The sequence below is a fragment of the Psammomys obesus genome, unplaced genomic scaffold (genome assembly GCF_907164565.1).
Source record: "Psammomys obesus unplaced genomic scaffold, mPsaObe1.curated_primary_1811, whole genome shotgun sequence".
Lineage (NCBI taxonomy): Eukaryota > Metazoa > Chordata > Mammalia > Rodentia > Muridae > Psammomys > Psammomys obesus.
The window spans coordinates 25,776,070-25,802,273 of NW_026592118.1; the positions used below are offsets into that span (position 1 = coordinate 25,776,070).

At 39.2% G+C, this 26,204-nt stretch overlaps 1 protein-coding gene across 11 annotated transcripts in view; it reads left to right on the forward strand.

Moving 5' to 3' along the window:
* The window catches only part of Adam22 (ADAM metallopeptidase domain 22), a 226,571-nt gene that overhangs the window by 150,894 nt on the left and 49,473 nt on the right, over positions 1 to 26,204 (forward strand). For all 11 annotated transcript variants that reach the window (XM_055612609.1, XM_055612619.1, XM_055612620.1 and 8 more), the window contains exons 8-20: positions 2,310 to 2,380; positions 5,287 to 5,361; positions 7,030 to 7,101; positions 7,857 to 8,023; positions 9,321 to 9,405; positions 10,472 to 10,562; positions 11,520 to 11,571; positions 17,092 to 17,191; positions 19,110 to 19,181; positions 19,389 to 19,481; positions 22,976 to 23,056; positions 24,860 to 24,910; positions 25,141 to 25,204. In XM_055612609.1, the coding sequence (XP_055468584.1) occupies positions 2,310 to 2,380; positions 5,287 to 5,361; positions 7,030 to 7,101; positions 7,857 to 8,023; positions 9,321 to 9,405; positions 10,472 to 10,562; positions 11,520 to 11,571; positions 17,092 to 17,191; positions 19,110 to 19,181; positions 19,389 to 19,481; positions 22,976 to 23,056; positions 24,860 to 24,910; positions 25,141 to 25,204 (1,074 nt within the window). The remainder of the gene's footprint in view (positions 1 to 2,309; positions 2,381 to 5,286; positions 5,362 to 7,029; positions 7,102 to 7,856; positions 8,024 to 9,320; positions 9,406 to 10,471; positions 10,563 to 11,519; positions 11,572 to 17,091; positions 17,192 to 19,109; positions 19,182 to 19,388; positions 19,482 to 22,975; positions 23,057 to 24,859; positions 24,911 to 25,140; positions 25,205 to 26,204) is intronic.

Below are 26,204 nucleotides of genomic sequence, written 5' to 3' on the forward strand. Positions count from 1 at the left end.
GATGGCCTAGGAAGGTTTATGTGTAGCTTGGGATCAGTGTCATCAAATTTCAGCCTCTTACCAAACACCTGGCATGCTTCCAGCCACACATTGCTGGCCTCATCCCAGGGCTTTAAATTCAGTTTCCTTAGGGTCAGTTCTGAGACTTTACGTTTCCAAAGTGTCCCCAGGAGATGCCAATTTTATTGATCCAAGAGTTCCGCATCTCTTTTCTGCCTAATTCTCCTATTGACTAGTCTTTCCTTTTGTAGGACTGCAAGCATATAGAACCGTGTATTATGTTTAGTGTTCGAAAAACATTGTTTGATGAGAAGTTGTTGAATGGTTTCCTCAAAGTGGTTACATCATTCTACTCTCACATCAGTGCCATGTAGCAACAGTAATTGCTCTAAAACTTGAGTACCATATACTGAGCTATCTGTGGTGTTTGTGGATGTTAGCCATTTTGGTATGCGTGGTGCTACGTCATTGTGCTTTCATTGGATAGTTTTTTGACTGGTGATATGTAGTGATATGTAGTCATCAGTCATATTTTTCTCTTTCAGTTCTTGCACTGTAGAAGGATTTACATAGTCAGCATTTGATCTTAGCCAAATGTTAAAAAAACAATGATTACAGAGTCTGGTTAAAGGGCCTTTGTCAGATGTCTTAACACTGAGTTATTTGAGTTGTCATAAAGTATTAAAATGGGTTTCTTCCTTTGACTCTATTTGTTTAGCCACCGAGGTTTACTATTTTGCTTACAGTGGCTTTAGAGTGTATTTTGGAATCAGATACCATACATCCTTCAGTTTTGTCCTTTTTTTAAACTAATGAAGCTTTTCTACATTCTTTGCATTTTCATACAAGTTTTAGAACCAAATTTTCAGTTTTCACAAATCCTCTTAGATATTTATTAGATGATATTGAATGTTTAGATTAACTTAGAAAAACAGACAGGTTTGTAGTGACTTTTCTGGTCCATGGGGATAGCATAGCATGTTTTGTCATATATTTGAGATTCATCGTTGTTTGTTTTACATGAGGCCCTGGTTTAATCTCTAGCACCAGGCATAACAAAATCAGCTTCTTCCAGATTTACTGAATTACAAAAGATTAAAATAAGTAAGATATTTATGATTTCTGTTTGTGTTGGCCATTTTTAGCACAGAGGTTTCTGTGGATGGGTGTTTATTATCTCACAGTTTCTGAGAGTCAGGTGCCTGCATGGGGCTTAGCTGAGTGTCCATCACTGATTTTTGTAGTATAACTGTCAGCTGGAGCTGTGACTTCCTCTGAAGGCTCTAATAGGAGGATTCATGTATGAGCTCACTCAGGGGTGAGAAGTGTTGTTATGTCTTTTTGGTGAACTGATCCTTTTATGACTCTTTCTTACTGACAATATTTATTGTCCTAAAGTTACCTATTTGGTATTAGTGTTTCTAAAATTGTTTTTTTAAATTAATTCTTCAAGAATTTCATACATGTATATATTTTGATCACAATTTTTTTCTAATCCTCCCCTGACTCCTCCCAGATCTACCTCCTTCCTCCTCACTCTCTCCCAGCTATTTTTTTTTTTCAAATAATAACATAGCAAGTTCAGTTTGTGCTGCTGGTATACTCAGGTGTGTGGGACCAACCACTTAACAGCTAATATCCACTTATAAGTGAGTACATACCATGTTTGTCTTTCTGGGTGTGGGTTACCTCACTCAGAATGATTTTTTTTTTCCCCTAGTTGCATCACTTTGTAGAAAGTCCTTCCCTACAACTAACCTGGAATCTAGAGATGAATCTATACACATGAATAGTTTGTGTGTGGTTCTCTCCTGAAATTTAAAAAGACTAAGATTGTCCCATTGCTCTGAACAAGAAATCAAGGCCTTAGATAAATTCTTTCCTTGGGCTCAAAAGTGTGTCTATGAATTGGACACAATTGTGTCAGACTTTTGTTGTCTGTATTATCTTCCTAATAGGTCATGTTAAGAGTGTTTTGTATCTGCTTCCATTTTTCCTCTTTATTTTGCTGCCTCTAGAGAAGGTTAGCGATGGAAGTGACAATCAGGTTGGCTATTTAGCATCTTTTTAATAAAAAAAAATGTGTTGCTATTCATAGGATGACTATGAAAAATATGACATGAGTTGGGAGAGGTATGTCTGAGCTTTCGTGTATTGTATTTACCAACTAGATCTTTATTTATGGTTAATGTAAGGGGATTATTTAATATTTCATGTATGCATTAAGTAGAAAGAAGAGCTAATGAAAAATTTTCCTGCTACTAAATATGTCTGGAAATATGCACTGTATGTTTTCATTTTTCTTGTAGAATTTCAGCAAGTAAATATCACTCCCCCAAAATTTATTTTGAAGCCAAGACTAAAGCGGAGTAAACGACAGGTATGTGTTTGCAGGTGTAAGCCATGGCGCTTACAATGCTTGGCAACTGGTGATCATTTGAGTCTACATTCAGTGTCTGTGGGGGGCTAAGAACTAGTGTAGCCATTTGTGTGTATGTGTGTGTGTGGGTAAACAGAACAGGTGACAGATGCATGAAGGCAACAATGGGATGCATTCTTTTACATGTAGTGCCTGGAAGATGGAGGACCATGGGTTCCTCATTTTTGTGAGTTATGAGGGCTCTGCTTGAAGTGAGGTTTGTTTGCTTTTTTTTTTCCCCTTGCTCAGATATGAACTACAAACTATGTCATGGGTTTTCTTTTCTTTTCTCTTTTTCTTTTCTTTTTTTTCTATTCCTAACAATTTTTGAAGCCACAAAATTCTCTTTTTTCACTTGAGCTGCCTTGGATGTTAGTATACAAATGAGACCATGGCTGTAGCACTGTTCAGTTGATCATGGCAGTGATAGCAGCTGTCCTAAGATATCTTAAACCACAGGGATAGATGTACTGCTTGCTCACATGGCGTTCACATCTGAAGATCACTTGCCCTGTGTCACGTAATTGACAAATGGCTTGGAATAAAGGTCTGCCTGTCAGAGTCAACCCACCATAATGATGGTAGTGTCGGTTTTCGGGAACATATGTGTGAACGTGGCATAGGAAACGCCTGAGGAAGGAAATAGATGGGCGTTAGCGTGAGCCTGTTGAAGGCTGTGTGGGAAATGCATTTTATAGAGGATGGGGCTGATATTCACTATGCGTGTGCCTGCTCCTCATACACATATCAGCATCTAATCTACCAGGATGGAACCTAGCAATGCTCACAGGCCACGCCAGTGTTCTGCCACTGGGCTACATATGCAACCCTTTTAGAAGATGTCCAGTATGGACTCGCCCTTGCTCTACAGGCCATTGTAGAGGACCATTGTAGAAGGACCACGAGTTGGTCCTTCTGCCTCAGCCTCCCCACTAACTGTTATGAAGGCCCACGCTGCCATTGCCATAAAACAGGGGCTGTTTTGTTTTTCTTTTGTGTTTTTTGACAGAGTCTCACTGTGTAGCCCAGAGCGGCTTCAAATTCACAGTATTCATCCAGCCCTGGTGTCTTTAGTGCTGGGATTACAGGAAAAGGTTTCCTTGCCTGGTAAAATAGAATGTATTTTCAGACAGGTTTTTTTTTTTAAATGTGAATTACAGTTGTCAATTTTTGTTGAAAACGTGGTGTGTGCCTGGCCATTTAAAAAAAATTTTTAACTGTTTAACTGAAGAATTTGGCAGAAATGAACACATTTGCTCCTCATGATATCCTATTAAGAAGGTACTGTTATGATCCCTGTATACTGAGGACAGGATGCACACAGTTTAGGCAAGGGCTGGGATTCTGATTTACAGAGTCTGGTCTCAGAGGTGTCTCTAGCCACACATATTCTCTGAAGCACCCCTCAAAAGCCAGCATGGTCCGCAAGCTACCACCTAAGCTTAAAATATGTAGGTTAGATACAGACACCTGGGTATCTTGAGTTAAATTAAGGTAAAAATAGTTTCCATGAAGATTTAATTTACAAAAGCTGCTTATTATAAGAATCCTGAGTCGACAGACTAGGAGGAATTTCTTCTTAGCATGTGTCTTGAAGTTCTTTACAAGCATCTCAACATCTTGTCCTAGGCTAAGAGGGAGAACCCTTGGCTTTTTTTTGGGGGGGGGGATCCAGGAAATTGAATTCAAGAGATGCCGTATGGTTCACATGAAAGTCCCAGGCATTGAGAAATATGCTGGGACTGATTGGAAAATCTGCTAGATTAACTAGTAAGCTCATTGTGAGCAAGGAGGAAGGGAGATTATGTCCTGCTGGGACCTTTATTTTTCTTTTAACGGTTCTTGTTATTGGGTGCAGTTTAGTGTTTCTGTTTAGGTTTTTTAAATACAAAAATATAGTCCATCATTCTCTTTGAAATTAATATTGTAAGGGTTTTTCTTTTTCTTTTCTTTTTTTTTTTTTTAAAGACTAGAGAATACATTTAGAAAGAGACAAAAATCTATGAGGCAGTGTATTTTTAGTTTGTTTAATGCAGCACTCAAACATTCGTGTATTGATTCTGGCTTGATTTGATGGTGTGCCCCTATCACAGAAATAGTCCTTGGGCAAGTAAACAAGATTTACTGAAAAGAAAGTCTATTGAGCCATGACATAAAAGAAAAGTCAATTTCACACATCTGGTTAATGACTGTGTGATAGACGGGCGGAGGGGACAGCTACCCTGGTAGCTTTTGCCCATAGTATTGATTGGTCGTGGTTTTGAAAGTGCAGAGAACTTTGGAGCAGAGAGCTGTGGCTGCTAAAGATACCCCAGGACTGTGTGGGAGCCTCAGTGCTATGCTGGCCACACCCTGTAGCCTGAGGGGGCCCTGTGAACCACCCCAGGGGAAAGGGACAGGCCTCTTCTAGATGTGGAGCCTCCTGAGAAAAGAACCAATCCCATCGCTTTCAGAAGTGCCGTTGGAGTCAACCTAACGTGGGCACAGTGCCCAGCCACTGTCACCTTCCATGCCACTGTTAGACAAAAAGTGTTTGGATGGAGACAAGTGTGAAGTCCATAGTTGTAAGAAACATGCATTCATATTTAATTATATTTGTGTAATACTTTGGAAAAAAACTGGCAATTTGCTGTACCCTCGTGAAAGAAGGGAATAGACGCGAGAGAGCAATTGTATCCTCGTTCTTTTATTCTTCATAGATTTTTTCCAAGCCACACACATTTTTTATTTATTCAAAACCTAAGAAAATTAATGAGATTTTAAAAACTTAATGCTGAAGTAAAAAGGGGAATTTTGTTTTGTTGATTTCTTCCAGGCTTTTACAGCTAAGTTTAGAAACTTAGTCTTTTTCATTCACTGTGTTACAGCTTCTTCGATTTCCTCGTAACGTAGAGGAGGAAACCAAATATATTGAATTAATGATTGTGAATGATCATCTCATGGTAAGACTTGTCTCCCCATTTCTTAATATCTTTACTTGCTCCTTGGTGTTGTATAAAAAGTACATTTAGAAGAAATGAAAACCTCATCAAGCAGTAACTTAGAAAAGTCATTTGTGTAACTAAACACACATACATGTATATATACACATACAAACACATACACAGATACACATACATGCACACACATTCTCTCACACTCACACACATCCATACACACACATAGAAACTCATAAACATACACACATTCACACATATATATATATACACACATATACACATGCATATTCACACTTACATATACACACCAAATACACACACCAAATACACACACATACAAACATGGACATAAACATACATACACACTCACACATACATATACACACACTGACACATACAAGCACACAAGTACACACAAAAACACACATACACACATACACACCAAACACACAGATGCATACATAAACATACAAACACGCATACACACATATACATACACACAGTTCACACACACATACTCATACATACACATGTGTACACATATATACACACACACACACACACACCACTTTTGGAAGCTGAACTTTATTAGAGCGTAAGGACAATTCTGTTAGAGTTTACCCAAGGCAAACAAGAGCATCGGCAACTGCCCATGTGCTACCCAGACACAGGTTTGCCACCCGGCAAGCAGTCACACACTGAGGAGGGGAGCTTAGAGAAAAGGAAGCCCAACCAAGTGTATTTATTTTTGACCAAGGACAACTTATAAATAGAAAACATGCTTAGGTGGAAGTGGCTAGCAATTATTTGTGAGGGTCCAAAAGTATTTCTTTTTAAAGATATTGTTATATAGTACCTGTACATAATACTGAGCTTGTTATGACACTTTCGTATGTATTTGTAATGTATTTTGATTATACTAGCCACCTCCCATTCTGATATCTCCCCCATTTGTCCAACCCCAGTCCTGCTAATCCCCTTTTTTTCTCAACTAGCCTGTTTCCAGGTCCCTCCCCACCTCCCTGACCCAATGTATTTCACTAGGAGTGTCCCCAGGAGCCCAGAGGAGAGTTTGCTTCCAGGAGCATGGGCGCAGGCCTTATCTGCATCTTCTCCTCAGTGATAGCCCTGTGAGGGGGCCACTTTCAAAAGACTGAAATTGGGTTTTATGTGATAAATCCTGACTTTTAGAATACCACTGAGGCCAAGCGAACCAGACGTGTGACCCACACTTACTTGGAGCCGTCTCCTTGTCGTGTCCCTTAGGGTTTCCTCTCGCTCCAGAGCCACGTAGAACTGTACAGTCTTCTCTGTGTGTAGCCACATTGGCGCTTGTCTATCTCACTTTGCATGTCATATGGTTCATAGCAGCTGTGATGTGGATGGGTTGGGTGTGATAGGATTGAATGTGAGCCTCACATGCCCACACACGCCTATCAGAAACTGCATTCCAGCCCCTCGCTGTAGAACTTTTCGAACCTCATCTCACAGATGAAGCAAACTCATCTTCATCTACAGTCCCCACTTCAGGTTATGGTAGATAAAGAACAAGGCTCTATATGAGGGTTTTGACAGAAAGCCTTAGGAATTTTTCTGATATTTTATTTTCTACCTACGATGATCCTCCCCTGGTGACTTTGAACACCCTTCACTGTTGTCTGTTGCTTTCAGTTTAAAAAGCATCGCCTTTCGGTTGTTCATACAAACACCTATGCCAAGTCTGTGGTGAACATGGCGGATATGGTGAGTACCGACCCCGGGTCAGCATTACAAACCCCTTACTGCTCGTAGGTGGGTAATGACGACATTCACATTCCTCCAAGTTACACTTTAGCCAGAGTGACCTCAAAGACCAGGGTGATCTTGCCAGTGACTCTGCTGATTCAATCTGTCTGTCTAGGAGAGTGGGCTGGCCAAAGATACGCTTGCATTTCTTCTTGTGTGTTCCACACTGTAAAAGGGAGATGGAGCTTCAGCAAGGACACTCACGGTGTACGCTCAGGAATCAATACAGAGGTAGCTCAAGAAGTAAAGCCTTTTCAGAAATGCCCAGCAGCATGGCCGAGCTGCCTCCAAAACAATTCACCTGTCTGCGTTGCCCTCTGTACCACACAGGTTGTGTTGCAGTCACTTCCTGAGAGAATGTTTATTGTTGTGCCTTTTTGTTAGAGAAACTCAGGATTTCATAAGATACTTATCAGAGTGTCAAAAATGGACTTGGGAAAGCCTTGAATTGAGCATAAATATTTGTTAAAAGAAAACCCCACCTGTGCCTAAAACTTGCTTAATTTGTTGGGTTTTCCCTGGTAAATGATTCAATTCTATGTTCCTTATGGGAAGTTCATTCAAATTAGAAAATTAATGATCTCCTTTAAAAACAGTAATGCCTTTTAATTAAAAAAAGAAAAAGGGCATTGCCACGAAAGGAGCTTTGTAGTGCTTCGTGAACGGATTTTACCGCGTGCGTAGCCGACGTGTTCATTTTGTTAATGTCCTAGATCTATAAAGACCAACTTAAGACTAGGATAGTATTGGTTGCCATGGAGACCTGGGCTGCTGACAACAAGTTTGCCATATCTGAAAACCCACTGGTCACCCTTCGTGAATTTATGAAATACAGGAGGGATTTTATCAAGGAGAAGAGTGATGCCGTTCATCTTTTCTCGTACGTAGCTTCTTCCACACATTCTCTTGCACACTGAGTGCTGTCTTACTGCTGTCTGAAACATGTCCTTCTACCGTAACACAACTGTGAGGTGATGTGGCTGTGTATCCAGAACAAGTTTTGAATTGCAGATTGTTTGAAATTTTCATGAGATCTAACTGACCGAGTGATTATTGCATGTCTATTTCATTATTTCCAAGTACTTAATCAGAGCGTTTACTGAGTAAATGTACTGTCACAGTCATACAGAGAATTTTAGCAATTCATTAGATTCTTTAAAACTGCCATGTTTTAAGTGTCACTGTTCTCTCTGGTTCTGAGGAAAGAGCTACGTTTCTAGAATTTATTTTCTACTTTTTTCTCACTCTTGTGTGCTTTCTTTTAGTAAATTCACATATTGATATAACAGCAAAATATATTAAGACCTTTTTATCTAAAATCAGGGCTATTGAGGACAGATGAGATTAGATGTGAAAGATGCATTTGAGGTGTTAGTTTTAATTTTTATCTAATTTCAAATTTAGAGAGAAGTTTCCAGAACTCCATGAGGAAATTGCCTGTGTGCTTTACCCAAACTCAACACTTGCATTTTTTTTTTCTTCTCTCATTTCTTTTTTTCTGGTGTAAATTGGAGACAGTCACTTTGTGCTTAGTACCACGTACTTGACTTATTTGGTGTAACTTTTTAAAAGTAATTACGCAGTAAATCATTAAAAACAATAGCAACACCATGCGAGACTCTCATAATTCACAGTCTGTCTGTTCAGACTTCATCAGTTGTCTTAATGCTGTTCTATAGCTCTGCTCTTCTCTTTCAGCATCTACCACAGTACTGTACCGTGTGTTTACTTATCGACTTTTTAGTCTCCTTTAAGCTGAAAGGTTTGCTCAGCCTTTGTCTTTGCTGGATTTTAGACTTTCAAGGAGTATAGAGTGATTATTTTATTGTTGTGTTTTTATTGTAGGAATGTCTGCTATTTTATCAGTAATTATAATTAAGTTACTTATTTTGGGATAAAACACTATAAAAGTGATTTTTGTATTCTCAAGAGTATCATTAGCAGCAATAGATTTTAGTAGACATATTTCCACATAAGGTATTTATTGATTATCTGGGGAAGCAACCCTCAGACACTTTTTCCTTTGATCATGAGTGTCAATAATTTTCGCATTCCTTTCTTACCTTGGGAATGTATGCTGTGTGCTGAGAAAATAAATTAGAAAATAAATTAACTGTGAAAGGGGCTTGCATGTTTGAACTGTGAGCAGTAAGCGTTTTCATTTCCTTTTCTAAAAGGGGCAGTCAATTTGAGAGTAGCCGGAGCGGGGCGGCTTATATTGGTGGGATTTGCTCGCTGCTGAGAGGAGGAGGCGTGAATGAAGTAGGTGTCAACATCTGTGGTATGACGGCCGAAAACGTTTCCCCAACACTTCAGAGATAACTGTGCAGTAGTCCCACAGTCTCCAGACGCTGGAGTGCTTTCTTAAGCCTCGGTGTGGCTTCTCTGTGTGCCCACACCATAAAATAGGGAATAATAAAATATAATACTCGGTGATCGTGCTCACGGTCTCTATAGGATACTTTCCAGATGAAGCAGTTCGTATGGAGAGGATCTGTGCCTTAACCTTCATTCAATAAGAATAAAGCCCAAGTGTTGACATCATTGAATGAGGATTGTTCAGATTCGAGTAATCCCTGAAAAACCAATTGAAAGTTTTCTCCTTTCATTAGCATTTGACAAGTTTGGGGAGAATAAAAAGGCAGAGAAGAACTTCCATGGAGAAGGATTTACTCCTCACACACTAATCTTATTGGAAACAATGTAAAGGACACTGCTTCAATCTCAGGAAGGCCACGAACTGAAAATTAAAGATTCGATTGGCCACAGGCTACCCTGACTTCCTGGCTCATGTTTGTTTGCTAAAGCTGCTTTCTGTTCCACTTGGGAAGAAAATGAGTTCCAGACACATTTAGTTTTATCATGTGTTATTCAGAAGACTGACTTATTGCTGTACAGTTATTAAGTTTCTCATGAGTGTTCAGGTGAAACCTGGGTTCAGAATTCTATTTTAGTTTCCAAACTATGAGGCCAATGCTTCTGTGATTTGTACTTCTAGGATTTTATCACATATAGACTTGTTTGCTACTACTTCATCCCAAGCGCATGCTCAATCCTGGCTATGCTTAGACTGTGCTAAAGAAAATGTTGAGGGCATGGTAGTGCATGCCTATAATCTCAGCAACAAGGAGACTGAGGCGGGTGGATCACCATGAGTTAGGGGCCAGCCTAAGCAATATAGAGAGGTCCTGTCTCTAAAACATCACACACAGAAGGAAAGAAAAATTCTTAGAAGTGGCTCATTTTCAGTTGTTCTATACCATTTTCATTAGCCTATCTTCAATGGAAAGCAATGTTGATTTACGTATCTTTTGGTTTTGTTTTCCAGTTTGGAAAAACCGATTTAATGGCAGTTACGCTTGCTCAGTCATTAGCCCACAATATTGGTATAATCTCAGACAAGAGGAAGTTAGCGAGTGGTAAGTTTTGGTCCTGTGGATTTTAGCTGTATTGATTAAGATAGACAATCAGTTAAATATTTTGAAGCATCAGATTGTTTTTAATTCAGTTGCTTGATCAGGATTATAGGAGGTAGATCAAGATATAGAAACCAGGGACAAAATGTTGCTTTCAAAAGTACCAAAAAGAATATTTATATTATATGCGAAACCTCTCCATATATAATGAACAGTGAATCCATGTGATGATGAAGTCAAAGCTGGATTTCACCCGAAAAGAGACAAAGAAAGCTCAGCTCATTTTGGAATTTGAAGGGCCTAGGAGTATGCAAAGTAACTAAACTACCCTAGCCTTAGCATCCATAAAGGAAAACATTTCCGAAATAGGTCAAGTTCCTTCTCTATGGATGGTCTAATACTGTGTGCCTGGGGTGACAATTGCATTGTAATGGTGTTTGTGTAACTCCTTCAGCAACAAGTGTTAAATATGGGTGCCTGTCGTAGAATGACCTCTCATGGAAAACCGTTCTCTCTCGGGTGATCAAATGCCCTGCTGCAGAGTTTGTTTTTCCACGCCACACAGCCTGATGCTGAGAACCTACCAGACGCCTCGGCACAGAGGAATTTAAGAAGTGGGAAGGCGCTGCAGTATTTCCCTTGAGAGCTGGTGAAGCTGGGGCTCTTATTGAGGCGCCATTAACCTTTCAGTGTCTCACTGGTATCTGATTGTCTCTCACGTAGCTATTTTAAGTGCGTGGTTTTTAAAAAAAATTCTTACCACCTGTGAAGCACTGGGGCAATGGATATGTCCCCCCATGCGCTCAGGGTTCATCTTGCTCTTAGACATTGCAGCCGAAGCTTTTAGCGTAAGTAGGATTAGAAAGCGGCCTCCAGAAGCCATTTTGGACAATAAGATGGAAGAAAAGAAACTTGAGTGCAGCTGTGTGCCCTTTGTAACCTGTGTGTGTTTTTTCTTAGGTGAGTGTAAATGTGAGGACACGTGGTCCGGGTGCATCATGGGAGACACCGGGTGAGTCACTTCAGCTCTACCTTGAGAGTGTGACGCTCAACAACTTAGTGCATGGAACTGCACCACAGGCATTTGTGAGAAAAGTCAGACAGAAATACTCTTGATGGCCCTGCGTATGAAATATTTTTCAAAATAATCTTTTCTTTAAAACAAAACAACACAACAGCAACAACAAAAATTCCACTTGAAGTTAATGAGAAGATCCTAGGAATTTTTTCAGTCTTAGGTCTGGGCTAGAATTATAATGAGGTTACCAGTTTCTTCTTTTGTTAGTTTGGCTCACTAAATCCCTTTTCCTTTATGTCCTTTAATTCAGATGCTAAACTGATCCTCAAAATGAGACCAAAAAAAAAAAAAAAAAAAAATGCGGCCTGTATTTGTATCTGTCTCAGGTCCACACTGGCAGTGGCGTGATGGCTTCATAGTGCAGTGTTGTTGAACAAGGAGTTTGGGGGAAAAAAAATCTCTCAGAAAGGTTTTCATTTTTAATGGTCCTGTCTTCACACACTGCCAGGCTTCCATTCTTGCCTTTTGTTTTTTCTGAAACAAATTGTTAGAACCCTTCCTTTTGTTCCAGACTGATCACTCTGCCCTGCCTTAGGGTTTGTTTTTCTTGTGCGGTTATTATTTCCATGACATTCCACACAGTCGGGCATCTTCCCGGCTTTCTGTTTTACCCCCTGACTCCTCTGTAGAGAAGAAGACTATATGCACATGTATCAGAGCACACACACTTGTAGCACAGTTTTCAAAAGTGAGATGCGGGCTGTTTTCTCCCCAACGCTCTCCATCCTCAGCCAGGGAGCCAACATCCTGATTTTGGTTATTATTCATGGGTCCTTTGTAACATTTCAGTCTTTGTGTATATATATATATATATATACATATATATATGTATATATATATATATTTGTGTATATATGTGTATATATATATTTGTGTATATATGTGTATATATATATATTTGTGTATATATATATTTGTGTATATATATATATATGTGTGTGTGTGTATATATATATATATATATGTATGTATAAAAATGTAAAACAGCATTGCTTTGCATGCTTATGATCCATGACCTGTCTCATAATGTATGTTTTCCTGTTTCTTGCTTTCTTGGATAACATTATGTTTGTAAGATTAATCCATGACTTCAAAATGGAGCATTTTTTACTAAATACCAGTGTGCTACCCAGAACTTTTATGAGTCACAGCTGTCTGAAGAACAAAATTCTGCCAGGTGTGCTAGGGAACACCTACAAATTTTCTTTTTAATATGGGGTCTCATTGTGTAGACCAGACTAGCCTTGAACTCACAAAAGTCCACCTGCCGCTGCCTCCTTGAGTTCTGGTTAGGCACACCTGTAATCCCAGAACTTGGAAGGTGGAGGCAGGACGATCAGGAGTTAAAGGTCACTTTCTGTTTTATTGTAAATTGGAGGTCAGCCAAAGATACATGAGACTGTCTGAAAATAAACATTGTGGTACTTTTACACAACGGAATACTACTCAGCAATTAAAAACAAGGAAATCATGAAATTTGCAGGCAAATAGTGGAATCTAGAAAACCATCCTCAGTGAGATATCCCAGGAGCAGAAAGACACACATGGTATATGCTCACTTATAAGTGGATACTAGACCTATAAGATAGGATAAACATACTAAAATCTGTACACCTAAAGAAGATAAATAAGAAAGAAGACCCAGGGTGAGATGATCAATCCTGACTTAGAAAGACAAATGGGACAGACATTGGAAGTAGGAGAAAAAAAGTAACAGGACAGGAGCCTACCGTAGAGGGCCTCTGAAAGACTCTACCTAGCAGTGTAGCAAAGCAGATGCTGAGACTCATAACCAAACCTTGGGCACAGTGCAGGGAATCATATGAAAGAAGGGGCAGTTAGTATGACCTGGAGAGGACAGGAACTCCACAAGGACCAAATATATCAGGGCACAGAGATCTTTTATGAGACTGTTTTTCCAGCCAAGGACCATGTATGGACATAACCTAGAATCCCTGCTCAGATGTAGCCCATGGTAGCTCAATATCCAAGTGGTTACCCTAGTAAGGGGAACAGGGACCATTTCTGACATGAACTCAATGGCTGGCTCTTTGACCTCCCCACCCCCAAGAGAGGAGCAGCCCTGCCAGGCCACAGAGGAGGACATGGCAGCCAGTCCTGAAGATAACTGATAAGCTAGGGTCAGATGGAAGGGGAGGAGGACCTCCCCTAGCAGTGGACTTGGAAAGGGGCAGGGAGGAGATGAGGGAGGGAGGATGAGATTGGGAGGGAATGAGAGAGGGGGCTATGGCTGGGATACAAAGTAAATAACCTATGATTAATATAAAAAATAAAAATTATAAAAAAAGAAAACAAACAACAAAAACAAAAACTATAAACCAATGAAAAAGAATAAGGTTCAGATTTCTTAGTGTTTAGATGATTTATCTTTATTCTCATTTATCATCTCATTTTCCACTATTCTAATCTATTTACTTATCATAATTGTTTGTGGGTTTGTAGCATTTTTGATTTGTCATGCATAAACCTACATGAATCTTTAACTTCTCCAAATTTGCCTAATGCGATTATATTTGAATTTCTAAATCCTTTTGATTTCCTAAATAAACTATTCTTTTCTGGAATGTTTTCATCTGTTTTCTCTATATGATCACATTTCTGGCCATCTTTGAGGTTTGTCATGATTTCAACCCAGGCATGATTTTTGTATGTAGGTGTGTTCCTGCACATGCGTACATGAATACATGGAGGCCAGAGGGCACCGTTGGGTGTCTTCTTTTATTGTACTTGGCCTTCTTTTGAGACAGTACCTCTCACTGAACCTAGAGCTTTATCAATTCGGTAGGCGGGCTGGCTATTTCATCTACAGTGACCTGTCTTATAAACCCTAGCATTTTATATGGTTGCCGCTGGGCTCAGCATTTACGTGAGTGCTAGAGAGCCAAACTTAGGTCTTGGTTCCTGTGCAACAGGCACGTTAGCTCCTGACTTCCCTCCCACAACGCTCCCTGCAATAAACTTAACTCTGAATACACCTACTAGTCCTCTCACCATTTAGTCGTACATGCTTAAAGAATTGTGTTTTTACTAATTTTCATTTCATGCCTCCCATTATATTTCTTTTTGTAGACTTGATTTTCAGTAAGTATTTATTAATTCAGTTTGAATTTGGAGCTCTTAGGATAACACAATGACAGGAAGTGATGGATGAAGTGTACATACAAACATGTTTATGAAGTATTTTTAAATTTTTATTTGTATATTTTGTTTATTAATAGCAAATTTTATAATTATGATTTTCTATTATTAATGTATTTCATGTTACAGATCTTTTTCATCAAGAGATTTATTTAAGAGAGGCCAGGTGTTTTAGTAGATATCTTCAATCTTACGCTTAGTAGGCAGAGACAGGTAGATTTTTGTGAGTTTGAGACTAGCCTGGTCTACCTAGTGAGCTTCAGGGCAGCCAGAACTGAACAGTGAGACCCTATCTTAAAAATTTTTTTTAATAGCTCTGATTAATTTTGGTTAGCGACATTACATTTGTATAGACAATCTCTATAGTGTGAAGTATAATTACAGGGAAATCAAATAGTCATATAATTTTCCCCTTAAAATTCTCCATGCATTAGACACACTCAACAGAAACCCCTTTGTATAAGCGTTATCTGACACTTTTCTATAATTTGGTGTGTGCCCAGCATCATCTGTGTGCCCTATGGTGTGTGCCATCAATTTGCTTCCTAAAGTTCATCAGCACTGCTAAAGTTGAAAACATGTTTGAAATCGAGACCACCCGTTAACTTTAGGATATGTTAAATCAACTCGTTCATTACCCTGTGGAAAGGAAGGCAAAGTTCTGTGACCGTTCACTTCCACCATTGAGCTATAAAACAGATTCACTGTTAAAACTGCGGAAGATTTGTTCTTCATCAATGCTGAGGGCTCAGGAATGGTCCAGGCACCGGCTGTAAAGTCTGCAGGATGCTGGGCTAGGCTGTGACCCCGCTGAGTACATTTGCAGGATTAAAGTCAAAACAGATCATTTCTCCCCATGAGACAGGGTCTCTTGTACCCCAGGCTGGCCTTGAATTCTTCATCCTCCTGCCTCTACACCTCAAGATCTAGGATTTGAGGCATGCACAGTCGTGGCTTCAAACAAGACTTTGGCATCTAAGGCCACCCTACTGAAAGTTAATGATGTTCACTTTGCGAGTTGGGAGCCCTGTCAGCGCTGAGCAGTAGAAGAAGTAGGGAACATGGAGAGAGTTACTTACAATGGAAAACCTGGCAGAGACATGTAGGATGGACTAGAAGGGAAGGTGAGAAGGGCACCCATTGGGAGTCAGTGAAAGGAAAATGGAAGGATCCTATGGAAGAAACTTTTCACATTCAAAATAATTTGTCTTTTGAGTAAAAGGGAGTGAAGGAATTAAAGGAATTTCCATTTCATTGCTGTTTTATGAGTTTTGGCTCCTGCTGCATATATAAACATTAATTTTTCTGTTAGCACTGAGCAGCCATCATTTTCTAAGTATTCTTCAAAATTGTGATTATTAATAACTGCATGCTATTCTGTTTTATACACCTGTCAGAGTTTAGTTAACCATTCTCTTGTTAGTCAACACTTGAGTTACTTTCTTATTCTTTTTTATTATACATTATGCCACTATAAGTGTTTGTACGTATACCTTTGTGCATATAGCTAACTATTTTGGTAAGAAGAAAAACTGAAACCAAGAATTACTGATCCAAAGGTGTGTTTATTTTAAGGATCTTAATGTATATTACCAAATTTTTCTCTCGCCATGTTCATTTTTTCCCCCCTCTGGACCATTTATTGCCCTTTTTGTTACATAATTTTAGAACAATTTCAAACTTTAGAAAAAGTCACAAGCTTAGTAGGGGAGATCCCACCAGTACCCTGAATCATTTGTGGCTGGTTTGTTGCTCTGTCACCATCAACCCATTTGGATGCATTTCCTGTAACAGGAGCCTCCAGCCAGTCACAGCGGAGTCAGGAGAACTGTGTAGTTCTCCACATTCAGCCCTGGCCCATATGCCAGAAAAGTCATTTACAGCCAGAGCTTCAGATTGAGGCATCACATTTATTTCTTTACCTACCTTCAGTCTGGAACAATCCCTTTGATTTCCTTTGACTTTCATGGCCTGACACATGTTATAAATTACAAGCAGTTATTCTGTAGACTTCTCTGATGTCTGAGTTGTAACTAGCTGCATATTACTTATTCATTATGAAATAAACGTTCATTGTCTTTGATTTAAATTATAGATACTATACGTATGTCTTTCTTTTAATTTGATATGCAAATAAACAAGCAAACAATAGCCACTACTCATCACTAGCCGAAGAATTTAAAAATAGGATGGTTGACTAAATGTATAATTTTAGCACTGTGCACATTTAGGACTAGCAAACAAACAAGCGACACTAAGACTGTACCTAGGCATTTTCTTTCTGTTCTCCTACAGCTACTATCTCCCTAAAAAGTTCACTCAGTGCAATGTGGAGGAGTATCATGACTTCCTGAATAGTGGTGGAGGTGCCTGCCTGTTCAACAAGCCTTCCAAGGTAATGAGTGTGATCAAGCCTTATTACTTACGAATTGTTGCACACGGCCATAAACACCAGTTCTTATCTACCGGAGCTACAGGAGAGAACTTTTCAATTTGACCTGAAGGGCATATTCTAGATAGGTTATGTATCATCATCTCAAGGCCAGATTTAATTTGGGACAGACGGGCATTTTCTGATGGTATAGTTAGCTGACAGAGATGACTGGGTTTTTGTTTGTTTTGTTTTCTTCCTTTCTGGTTACGAAAACGTGGGCATATATTTCCATTCTGTAATGTGAAAACTTTGGTTTACTTCTAATGACTATTACACAGCTAGCTAATAGTAATTGTTGGGCACTGATGTCACACATGAACACAGGATAAATTATACTCAAAAGACAAAGAAAAATGATGAAAGTTAAAAAGTAAAATAGGTTTAAAAGTCTCCTCTTGATTAGGTAAAAAATTGCTTTAATTACGAGAGATAATTGTCTCTGCCATTCTCTGCAAAACTGTGTTCACAGCCATAGTCATGTTTTATACTGAACAGGTCAGTGGGCATTGTAATTTTATGATTACTTTCTAATCTAAAAGTAGCTTTGTTCATGAAGCAGATTCAGCCCCTGAGAGGCTCATGAATGTAATTTCAGCAAAGTGAGGCTAAGCTAGGACCACGATGAGTTAGTTCAAGGCCAGCTTGATTTATAGAGCCAGGCTTACTTGGACTATACAGCAAGAACTCATTTTTAAAAAGAAAAGTAAAAAGGGGGAGATGCAGTCTGAAAATGTCACTGTGAAACCATCTATTTGTATACTAACCAAAGCTAATTTAAAACAAACAAATGAAGGGCTGGAAAGATGGCCCAGCAGTTAAGAGCACATACTGCTTCTCTGTCACATGGTGCATGGCTCACAACTTCCTGTAACTCCACCTCCAAGGGCTTTAATGTGTCTGTCCTCTGCAAGCGACTGCACACACATGCATCGCACACACAGATACACACAAACACACGCACACACAGAGACAGAGAGGAGACTTAAAATTAAATCATAAAAGAGGAAATGAAAATGCCTCTTGTTAGTATAGATATAAAATGCTTCTTTTGAAGAATTATTTTTAATTTTGCGAGTTCTGCCAGAGTATATGTGAACCACATGCATGCCCTATGTCTAAGGAGTCCAGAAGAGTTCCAGATTGCTGGAATTACAGTTGCAGACAGTTGTGAGCTGTCATTTGGGTGCTGGAATGGACCTGGCTTTCTATCAGAGCAACAAGGACTTCTTAACCACGGAGCCCTATCTCCAGATCTCCAGGAAGACTCTTAATTGAGTACTAGCAAACTGGAAAATAACAAAGGGATTTTCACAGGTGGTTAGACTTGATCCTCATGATAATTTTAGACAGCTAACTACAAGGTGGTGTTTGAGGTAGTAAAGTCTCTGGTATGTAGTTCTGGCAAGGTTTTATCATTTTGTGTTTTCTTTCACTGCGCTGTGTTTTATTTTATTGCTGGCTTTTGAATCCAGGGTCTCCCACACACCAAGCATGTTCTTTGCTGTTAAACATTTCCCCATGCATTACTAAGATTTTACTCTAGGCTTCCTTAGTCCAAATTTCTTGCTTTCTCATGAAATAGACATTCAGATGTCAAACTGGCTTGGTTTTCATCAATGGCTAGATCATCTTTTATTTTCATGACATTTACCAGACCATATTCGGTATATATATATATAATAGAATGTAAATGCACAGTTCTAAGTCTGAATATTAAAAATGGAAACCAAAATTGATCTTCTGTATCTTCTACTTTGAGGTAAATAAAAATGAACAGCTTATACACGAGGCGGGGGGGTATTGCTGTGGCATCAGCCCCTGTGGGTCTTTGATACTGGTGTTTCTGTACTTCAGCCTCATCCTGGTTTTCTTCCCACAGCTTCTTGATCCTCCTGAGTGTGGGAATGGCTTCATTGAAACTGGAGAGGAGTGTGATTGTGGCACCACTGCTGTAAGTCCCCTGCCAGTTTGAAGACTGGTTTAAGGTGGCTAGCTCCATGCTCTTAGGATAATATCAAGCATTACCTCTAGGAATTTTATAGGATTTGTGGATGATTGAGTGTTACTGTGAACTTGAACATTTACTTTAAAAATGTCTTGGTACTTTTGGGAAAATGACAGAATTTTCTGATGTTTTGCGACTGCTTATCTTCTGTAGGAATGTGCCCTTGAAGGAGCAGAGTGTTGTAAGAAATGCACCTTGACCCAGGACTCTCAATGCAGTGATGGCCTCTGTTGTAAAAAGTGCAAGGTAAAGACCTCCAAAGAAGAGCTAATACCAATGCTTTTCAAACTATTCCACAAAACAGAAACAGAAGGAACATTACCAGCCTCATTGATACCTAAACTACACAAAGACCCAACAAAGAAAAAGAATTTCAGACCAGTTTCCGTTATGAACATTGATACAAAAATACTCAATAAAATACTTGCAAACTGAATCCAAGAACACATCTATGATATCATCCACCACGACCAAACAGGCTTCATCCCAAGCATTCAAGGGAGGTTCAACATATGAAAATCCATCAATGTAATCCACCATATAAACAAACTGAAAGAAAAAAAAAAAAACATGATCATCTCCTTAGATGCCAAAAGAGCATTTTACAAAACCCAACACCCATTCATGTTAAAAGTCTTGGAGAGATCAGGGATACAAGACACATATCTAAACATAGTAAAGACAACATACAACAAGCCTATCCAGAGAGAATCTAAATGGAGAGAAACTTAAATCAATCTCACTGAAATCAGGGACAAGGCAAGGCTGCCCACTCTCTCTGTATCTTTTCAACGTAGTACTTGGAGCCCAAGCTAGAGCAATAAGACAACTAAAGTAGATCAAGGGTATGCATATCGGAAAGGAAGAGGTCAAAGTATCACTATTTGCAGATGATATGAGAGTATGCATGAGTGACCCCCAAAATTCAATCAGAGAACTCCTTCAGCTGATAAATACCTTCAGCAAAGTGGCTGGGTACAGAATTAACTAAAAAAAAAAAAAAAAAAAAAATCAGTAGCCCTCCTGTATACAAAAGACAAACAGGCTGAGAAAGAAATTAGGGAAACAACCCCCTTCAAATAGCCACAAATAACATAAAGTACCTTGGCATGACCTTAACCAAGCAATTGAAAAACCTGTTTGAAAAAACTTCAAGTCTCTGAAGAAAGAAATTGAAGAAGGTATCAGAAGATTGTAAGATCTCCCATGCTCATGGATCAGTAGGATTAACATAGTGAAAATGGCCATCCTGCCAAAAGCAATCTGCAGATTCAATGCAATTACCATCAAAATAACAATTCTTTACAGACCTTGAAAGAACAATTCTCAATTTCATATGGAAAAACAAAAAACCCAGAATTGCTAAAACAATCCTGTATAATAACAGATCATGTGGAGGTATCTCCATCCCTGATTGCAAGATGTACTATAGAGCAACAGTATTAAAAATAGCTGGTGGGTCAATGGAATCAAATCAAAGACCCAGGAATGAACCTACACACCTATATATACTTGATTTTTGACAAAGAAGCCAAAACCATACAATGGATAAAAGAAAGCATCATCTTTTTTGGTCTAACTGGATGTTTACAAGTAGAGAAATACAAATAGATCCATATTTACCACCCTGTACTAAAATAAAGTCCTACTGGCTCAAAAACCTCAACATAAAACCAAATATACTAAATCTGATAGAAGAAGAAGTGGGAAAGAGCCTTGAACTCATTGCCACAGGAGACAACTTCCTGAACAGAAAAACAGCAGCTCAGGCTCTAAGATCAACAGTTAATAAATGGGGCCTCATGAAACTGAAAAGCTTCTGTAAATCAAAAGTCACTATCAATAGAAAAAAATGACAGCCTACAGACTTGGAAAAGATCTTTACCAACCCTACATCGACTTATGGCTAATATACAGAAGATATAGAGAACTCAAGAAATTAAACACCAACAAACCAAATAATCCAATTAAAAAATGGGGTACAGAATTAAACAGAGAATTCTTAACAGGGGAATCTCCAATGATGGAGAACCAGTTAAAGAACTGCTCAGCATCCTTAGTCATCAGGGAAATATAAATCAAAATGACTGAGATTTCATCTTACACCCATCAGAACGGCTAAGATAAAAAAAACCTCAGGTGATAACACATACTGGCAAAGATGTGGAGAAAGAGGAACCCTCTTCCATTGCTGGTGGGAATGTGAACTTGTACAATCACTTTGGATATCAATCTGGCACTTTCTCAGAAAATTGGGAATAGTGCTACCTCAAGACCCAGGTATTCCACTCCAGGGTATATACCCCAAATATGCAAAGGACACTTGTTCAGCTATTTTCATAGCAGTTTTATTCATAATAGCCAGAATCTGGAAACAACTTCGATGTTCCTCAACCAAAGAATGGGTAAAGAAATTGTGGTGCGTTTACACAATGCACAATTTACACTATTCGGCTATTAAAAACAAGGAAACCATGAAATTTGAAGGCAAATGGATTGAACTAGAAAAAGTCATCCTGAGTGAGGTAAACCAGAAGCAGAAAGACACACACGGTATATGCTCATTTATAAGCAGATATTAGCCATATAATTCAGGATAACCATATTCAAATCCACAGATTTAAAGAAACTAAATAATAAGGAGCACCCTAGGGAGGATGCTCTAACGAGTTAAAGGAAGGTGGCACATGAAACTGTCCCAGTAACTGTCTTCTTTGACTTAAACACATTTGACTTAAATCTAGACCTTCTAAAATCTGGATTTCTTGACCACCGCTAACATTCTTTTCTGGATAAGGAAAAGACGTGCCATCTGAAGTCAGGTGGTAGCCTGTGCTTTAGAGGATGTTAGCAGCATCCTTGGGTTGTACCCATTAGATTCTAGAAGAACTGCCCTGGCCATGACAACCAAAACTGTGTCCGGATGTTGTAAAATATCTCCTCTGGGGCCAAGTCGCCTGTTTGGTAGCGCTGTCTTAGATAAGCTCATCAGTTCACTGTGGGGATAGGCAGTCAGTCATGCTGATTTTCACAGTTGGCAGCTCTGTTACAATGAATTAAATTGCAGTGTATAAATCCAATAAGGTTCAAGATTGATTCCACCACCACACATGTAAGAAATATTTGAGATATTTGAAACAAAACAAAACAAAAAAAAAAGCACAAAACAAGCACCTCTGGAGAACCTGTCCAGAGGCACAAATAATAGAAAACTAGAAAAGAATTAAGGACCAAGATTTAAATATGCGTACAGATAAGGCAGGGGGGAAGGGAAAGAACGCTTGGGGAAAAACAGCTTTGCTGGAAAGTAACTGTGATGTTGCTTACTTTACAAAATGTAGCTTTACAGTTCTTGGCAGACACTGCAAGAAACAGAGGCAAAATCTCTGTAAACAAGAAGGGTAGAGGCTGGAACTCCTGGAACTTTGGTTACCTCACCCTTGAAGCTCTGCTCCACTTTAGCAGGGTGTTGTGACGTTTTTACACATATGGCGACTATGGAGGTTACATCGCCTACAAGAAACTTTCTCTTGCAGTTGTTAAAATAGCAGTTTGTTCAGTAGCCGTGTTCTGTACAGGCTGTCATCTTAAAATAGCTTAAAGTATTCCTTCTAAGCAGTTTTAATTCCCCCCCCTTTTTTTTTTTTTTTTAAAAAATGGAAATACAAGTACTTTTTTTTTTTTTTTTTTGTTTTCACAGTTTTGCACATTGAGTGTTGATTTTTTTTTTTTTCTTTCAGTTTCAGCCCTTGGGAACTGTGTGTCGAGAAGCAGTGAATGACTGTGATATTCGTGAAATATGTTCAGGAAATTCAAGCCAGGTAATCTATAAAAATAGTTATACAAGATAATTAAGGGAATGTGGGAACAACTTTGGTGTGTTGCGAGAGAAATACAAACGGGAAAGATGTCACTTGTCTCTGTCGCATCACACTTCCCTCTTCCCGTTCCCCCAATCTCTGTGTATGTGGGTACAGGGTTAGGGTTCAAACCAAGGCCCTGAGCATTCCAGGCAAAATGTTCTACCATTAAGGTGCGTGTCCAGCTCCTGTGTTTGCATCATTGTTGGCTAGCATCTTTTTCAATTATCATCTTTGCAAAAATCTCACGTGGCATCACCAAGGGACAGAGACAGCATAACCACGCACTTGGCTGTGTTGTGATTGAATAAACAAACAAACATGGGAAGGCAGCACAAGGTAAGTCACTCATCAGGATGAGCATCTTCTACTTCTCCAGTGACCAGATGACACCAGACTGGTAGAGAAGCTTGTGTTTCATGTAAAGAACTTGTTCTATTGAACAAAACCATGAAAGCTGAAATTCACGCATGGCAGAGCAAAGGCTGTCAGCATTTTTCTTTGCTTTCAGAGAAGGAGGATTAAGTAGTGATACAGCTGTAAAAAGTTGTTGACCTTGAGGACACAAGAGATCTCTATGTGAAAGCATTCCGCTTTCCTACCGTGCAGTGAGCAGAGTTTTCTCCCGGCATTATTAATGACAGGAATGACCACTAAGGCTCCTGGGCACCAGTACACTACATCATTTTGATTATAAATCAGCAGGAATTGTTAAATAATCTTAAATCCAAAATCCAGGTTTAACAGGGGTGGTCTGTGGGGCTGGGCTAAACAGTATACATTAACTGAGATTGTTATAGGGAATTGTTCTCATGCACGGTAACCTTCATTTGGTATGTTCCATCCATTATAATTGGTATCTATAAAGTTATACTCAGTGATACAAGGAAGTTTAGATAACAGAAATAAATGCAATGTATAGTATCTAATTATATTTACTTGTATCTTAAAAATTAAGTATTATAGAAAAGGGTAAAGATGGATGTTTTAGAGAGTATAAGTAGCTGCATCTTTTTTCTCTCCTTTTATAGTGACCACTTTCCCCAAGTGACTTTATAATTATTTGTTTTTCTCTTAGTTCAGTAATAAAATTTACATTGCTGCTTGTATTCTCGCCAGAGTACTTTATAATTTCTACATTTCTTCGAGGAAAAATAATGTGATGAAGTACAACATTCTTTTTCAAAGTTAGTATCACAGGAGACTTGAGTCTTTTTTTCTGCTCCCTTCAAAGTACATTTCTTTCTTTTAAAAATATTTTTGTTCTTATTTTTATTTTTATTTTTTATAAAATAGTAAGAGTAGATTTTCAGACATATTTATTTTGGATGATCTCATCTCCATCTCCCTGCCCTCACTTTCTCTGCTGTATCCTGTACTATTGCCCCTTGTGGCAAAAGCCAGGAAGGTATACTTACAGCTTCCCCGGTGGGGGCCTGTTTCTCACTTTGCTCATAAGCCCTGTTTTCTTTTCTAAGGAACAGTATAAAGCAGAATAAAGCAGATGCTAAAACGTATGTCAACCCACCAAGCCATCCTAGTAAGATCTTTCCTTCTTGGCTGCGAAATCTCATAGCTGTCATATTTTTAAAGGCTCAGCAACTATTACTTCCCCTTGCCCCCTTTTTACCTTCTGCTTTTATTTATAGTTTAGGGAGACTGGTGTGTTGTCAACCATGGTTTTATAAAATGAGGACATTCACAGGATCGGATAGGCCTTATGTTTGGTCTGAGTTTGGGTGATGGATTGTTCTTTCTTCCTAGTGTGCTCCCAATGTGCATAAAATGGATGGATATTCCTGTGATGGTACTCAGGTAGGCCACGCACTTTTACCTGAACTGTCCATGGGTGCCAGAATGAGAGAAATACTAAAATATCACCTCAGTTAAGATCAATTTGAATGGTTCATAATCAATTCAGAAGACTACGCTCGTGGGCTGTGTTCCCCGACTGTATGCTCTCTTTCCATCGTCTAGCATAGCAGATGTTGTTAACGCTGATGGGTATTCCTTTTTTTTTTGTTTGTTTGTCTGCTTTGTTTTAGGGAATTTGCTTTGGAGGAAGGTGTAAAACCAGAGATAGACAATGCAAATACGTCTGGGGACAAAGTAAGTTGAATCACGTGGCTCGATCGTATTTCCACACAGCATTGGCACACTCCTGTAAGGACACGTGGGTGGGGCCACTTTTCTAGAAGTCTAGAGAAAGGGAAAGGTTTCCCTTCTTTGGGAAACCACAGGCTGCTTGGCAGTGCCTGCGGATGAGGCAGACGGTGCCTTTGCGGGTGCACAGCTTGGAGAATAGAGCAGTCTTGATTTCGGCTCCTCAGCTGGGTGCCCTTGTGCAAAAGATCCCATATGGCCTTGTATAGCCATATGGGATGGACATGGCCACTGGGTAGGGTCTCCTTGCCTCGGACCTGAGCATTTTTAATGGAGTTGCTTTTTCCTCACTACTGTCTTCTCTCAGCTTCAACCGGCTTTTGTAGCTATGGGTGACCTTCTGCTGAAGTAGCTGGCCTATGAAGGACAGAAATGTTAATGTTGTTCTTCTAAAAAAAAATCTGTCCGCGTTTCAGAGGAGAATGTTTAGCATTTGTGTTTATATCTTAGCCAGTCAGACCTTGAATTTGTAAGCTTCTCACCTCAACTTCCTAAGTGCAAGGGTCGCAGACACAAGCTACCATGTCTGGATTGTTTGACATCCTTTTGAAAGATAATTTGCACTAGGAAAAGCCGTAAAACAAACTGTAATCCTTAGATAGCGTAGGTAGTAGCTGCAATCCTCTTAGTAAAGGCCCGTGTGTTCCCTGAGCCTCTTGAGAAGCCTTGAGAGGAGGAGAAAATGTAGTCATGCAAGTTTTTACTCTAAGTAAAGAGATTCCATCTTTGTTTCTTCTGATTGGGCAAAACAGGCAAGGGTCTAGCAATGTAATAAGCTCCTATTAATACGTGCAGCTCGAGTGCTCCTTACCTGAAATGCCTGGCACCGGAAGTGTGTAAGACTGGACTTTTATGTCGGGGAATACTCGTATGTAGATAATGAGGTGTCTTGAGGATGCCTCCCACAACTAAGCATGCTGTTCATCTGTGTTTCGTATATACACAC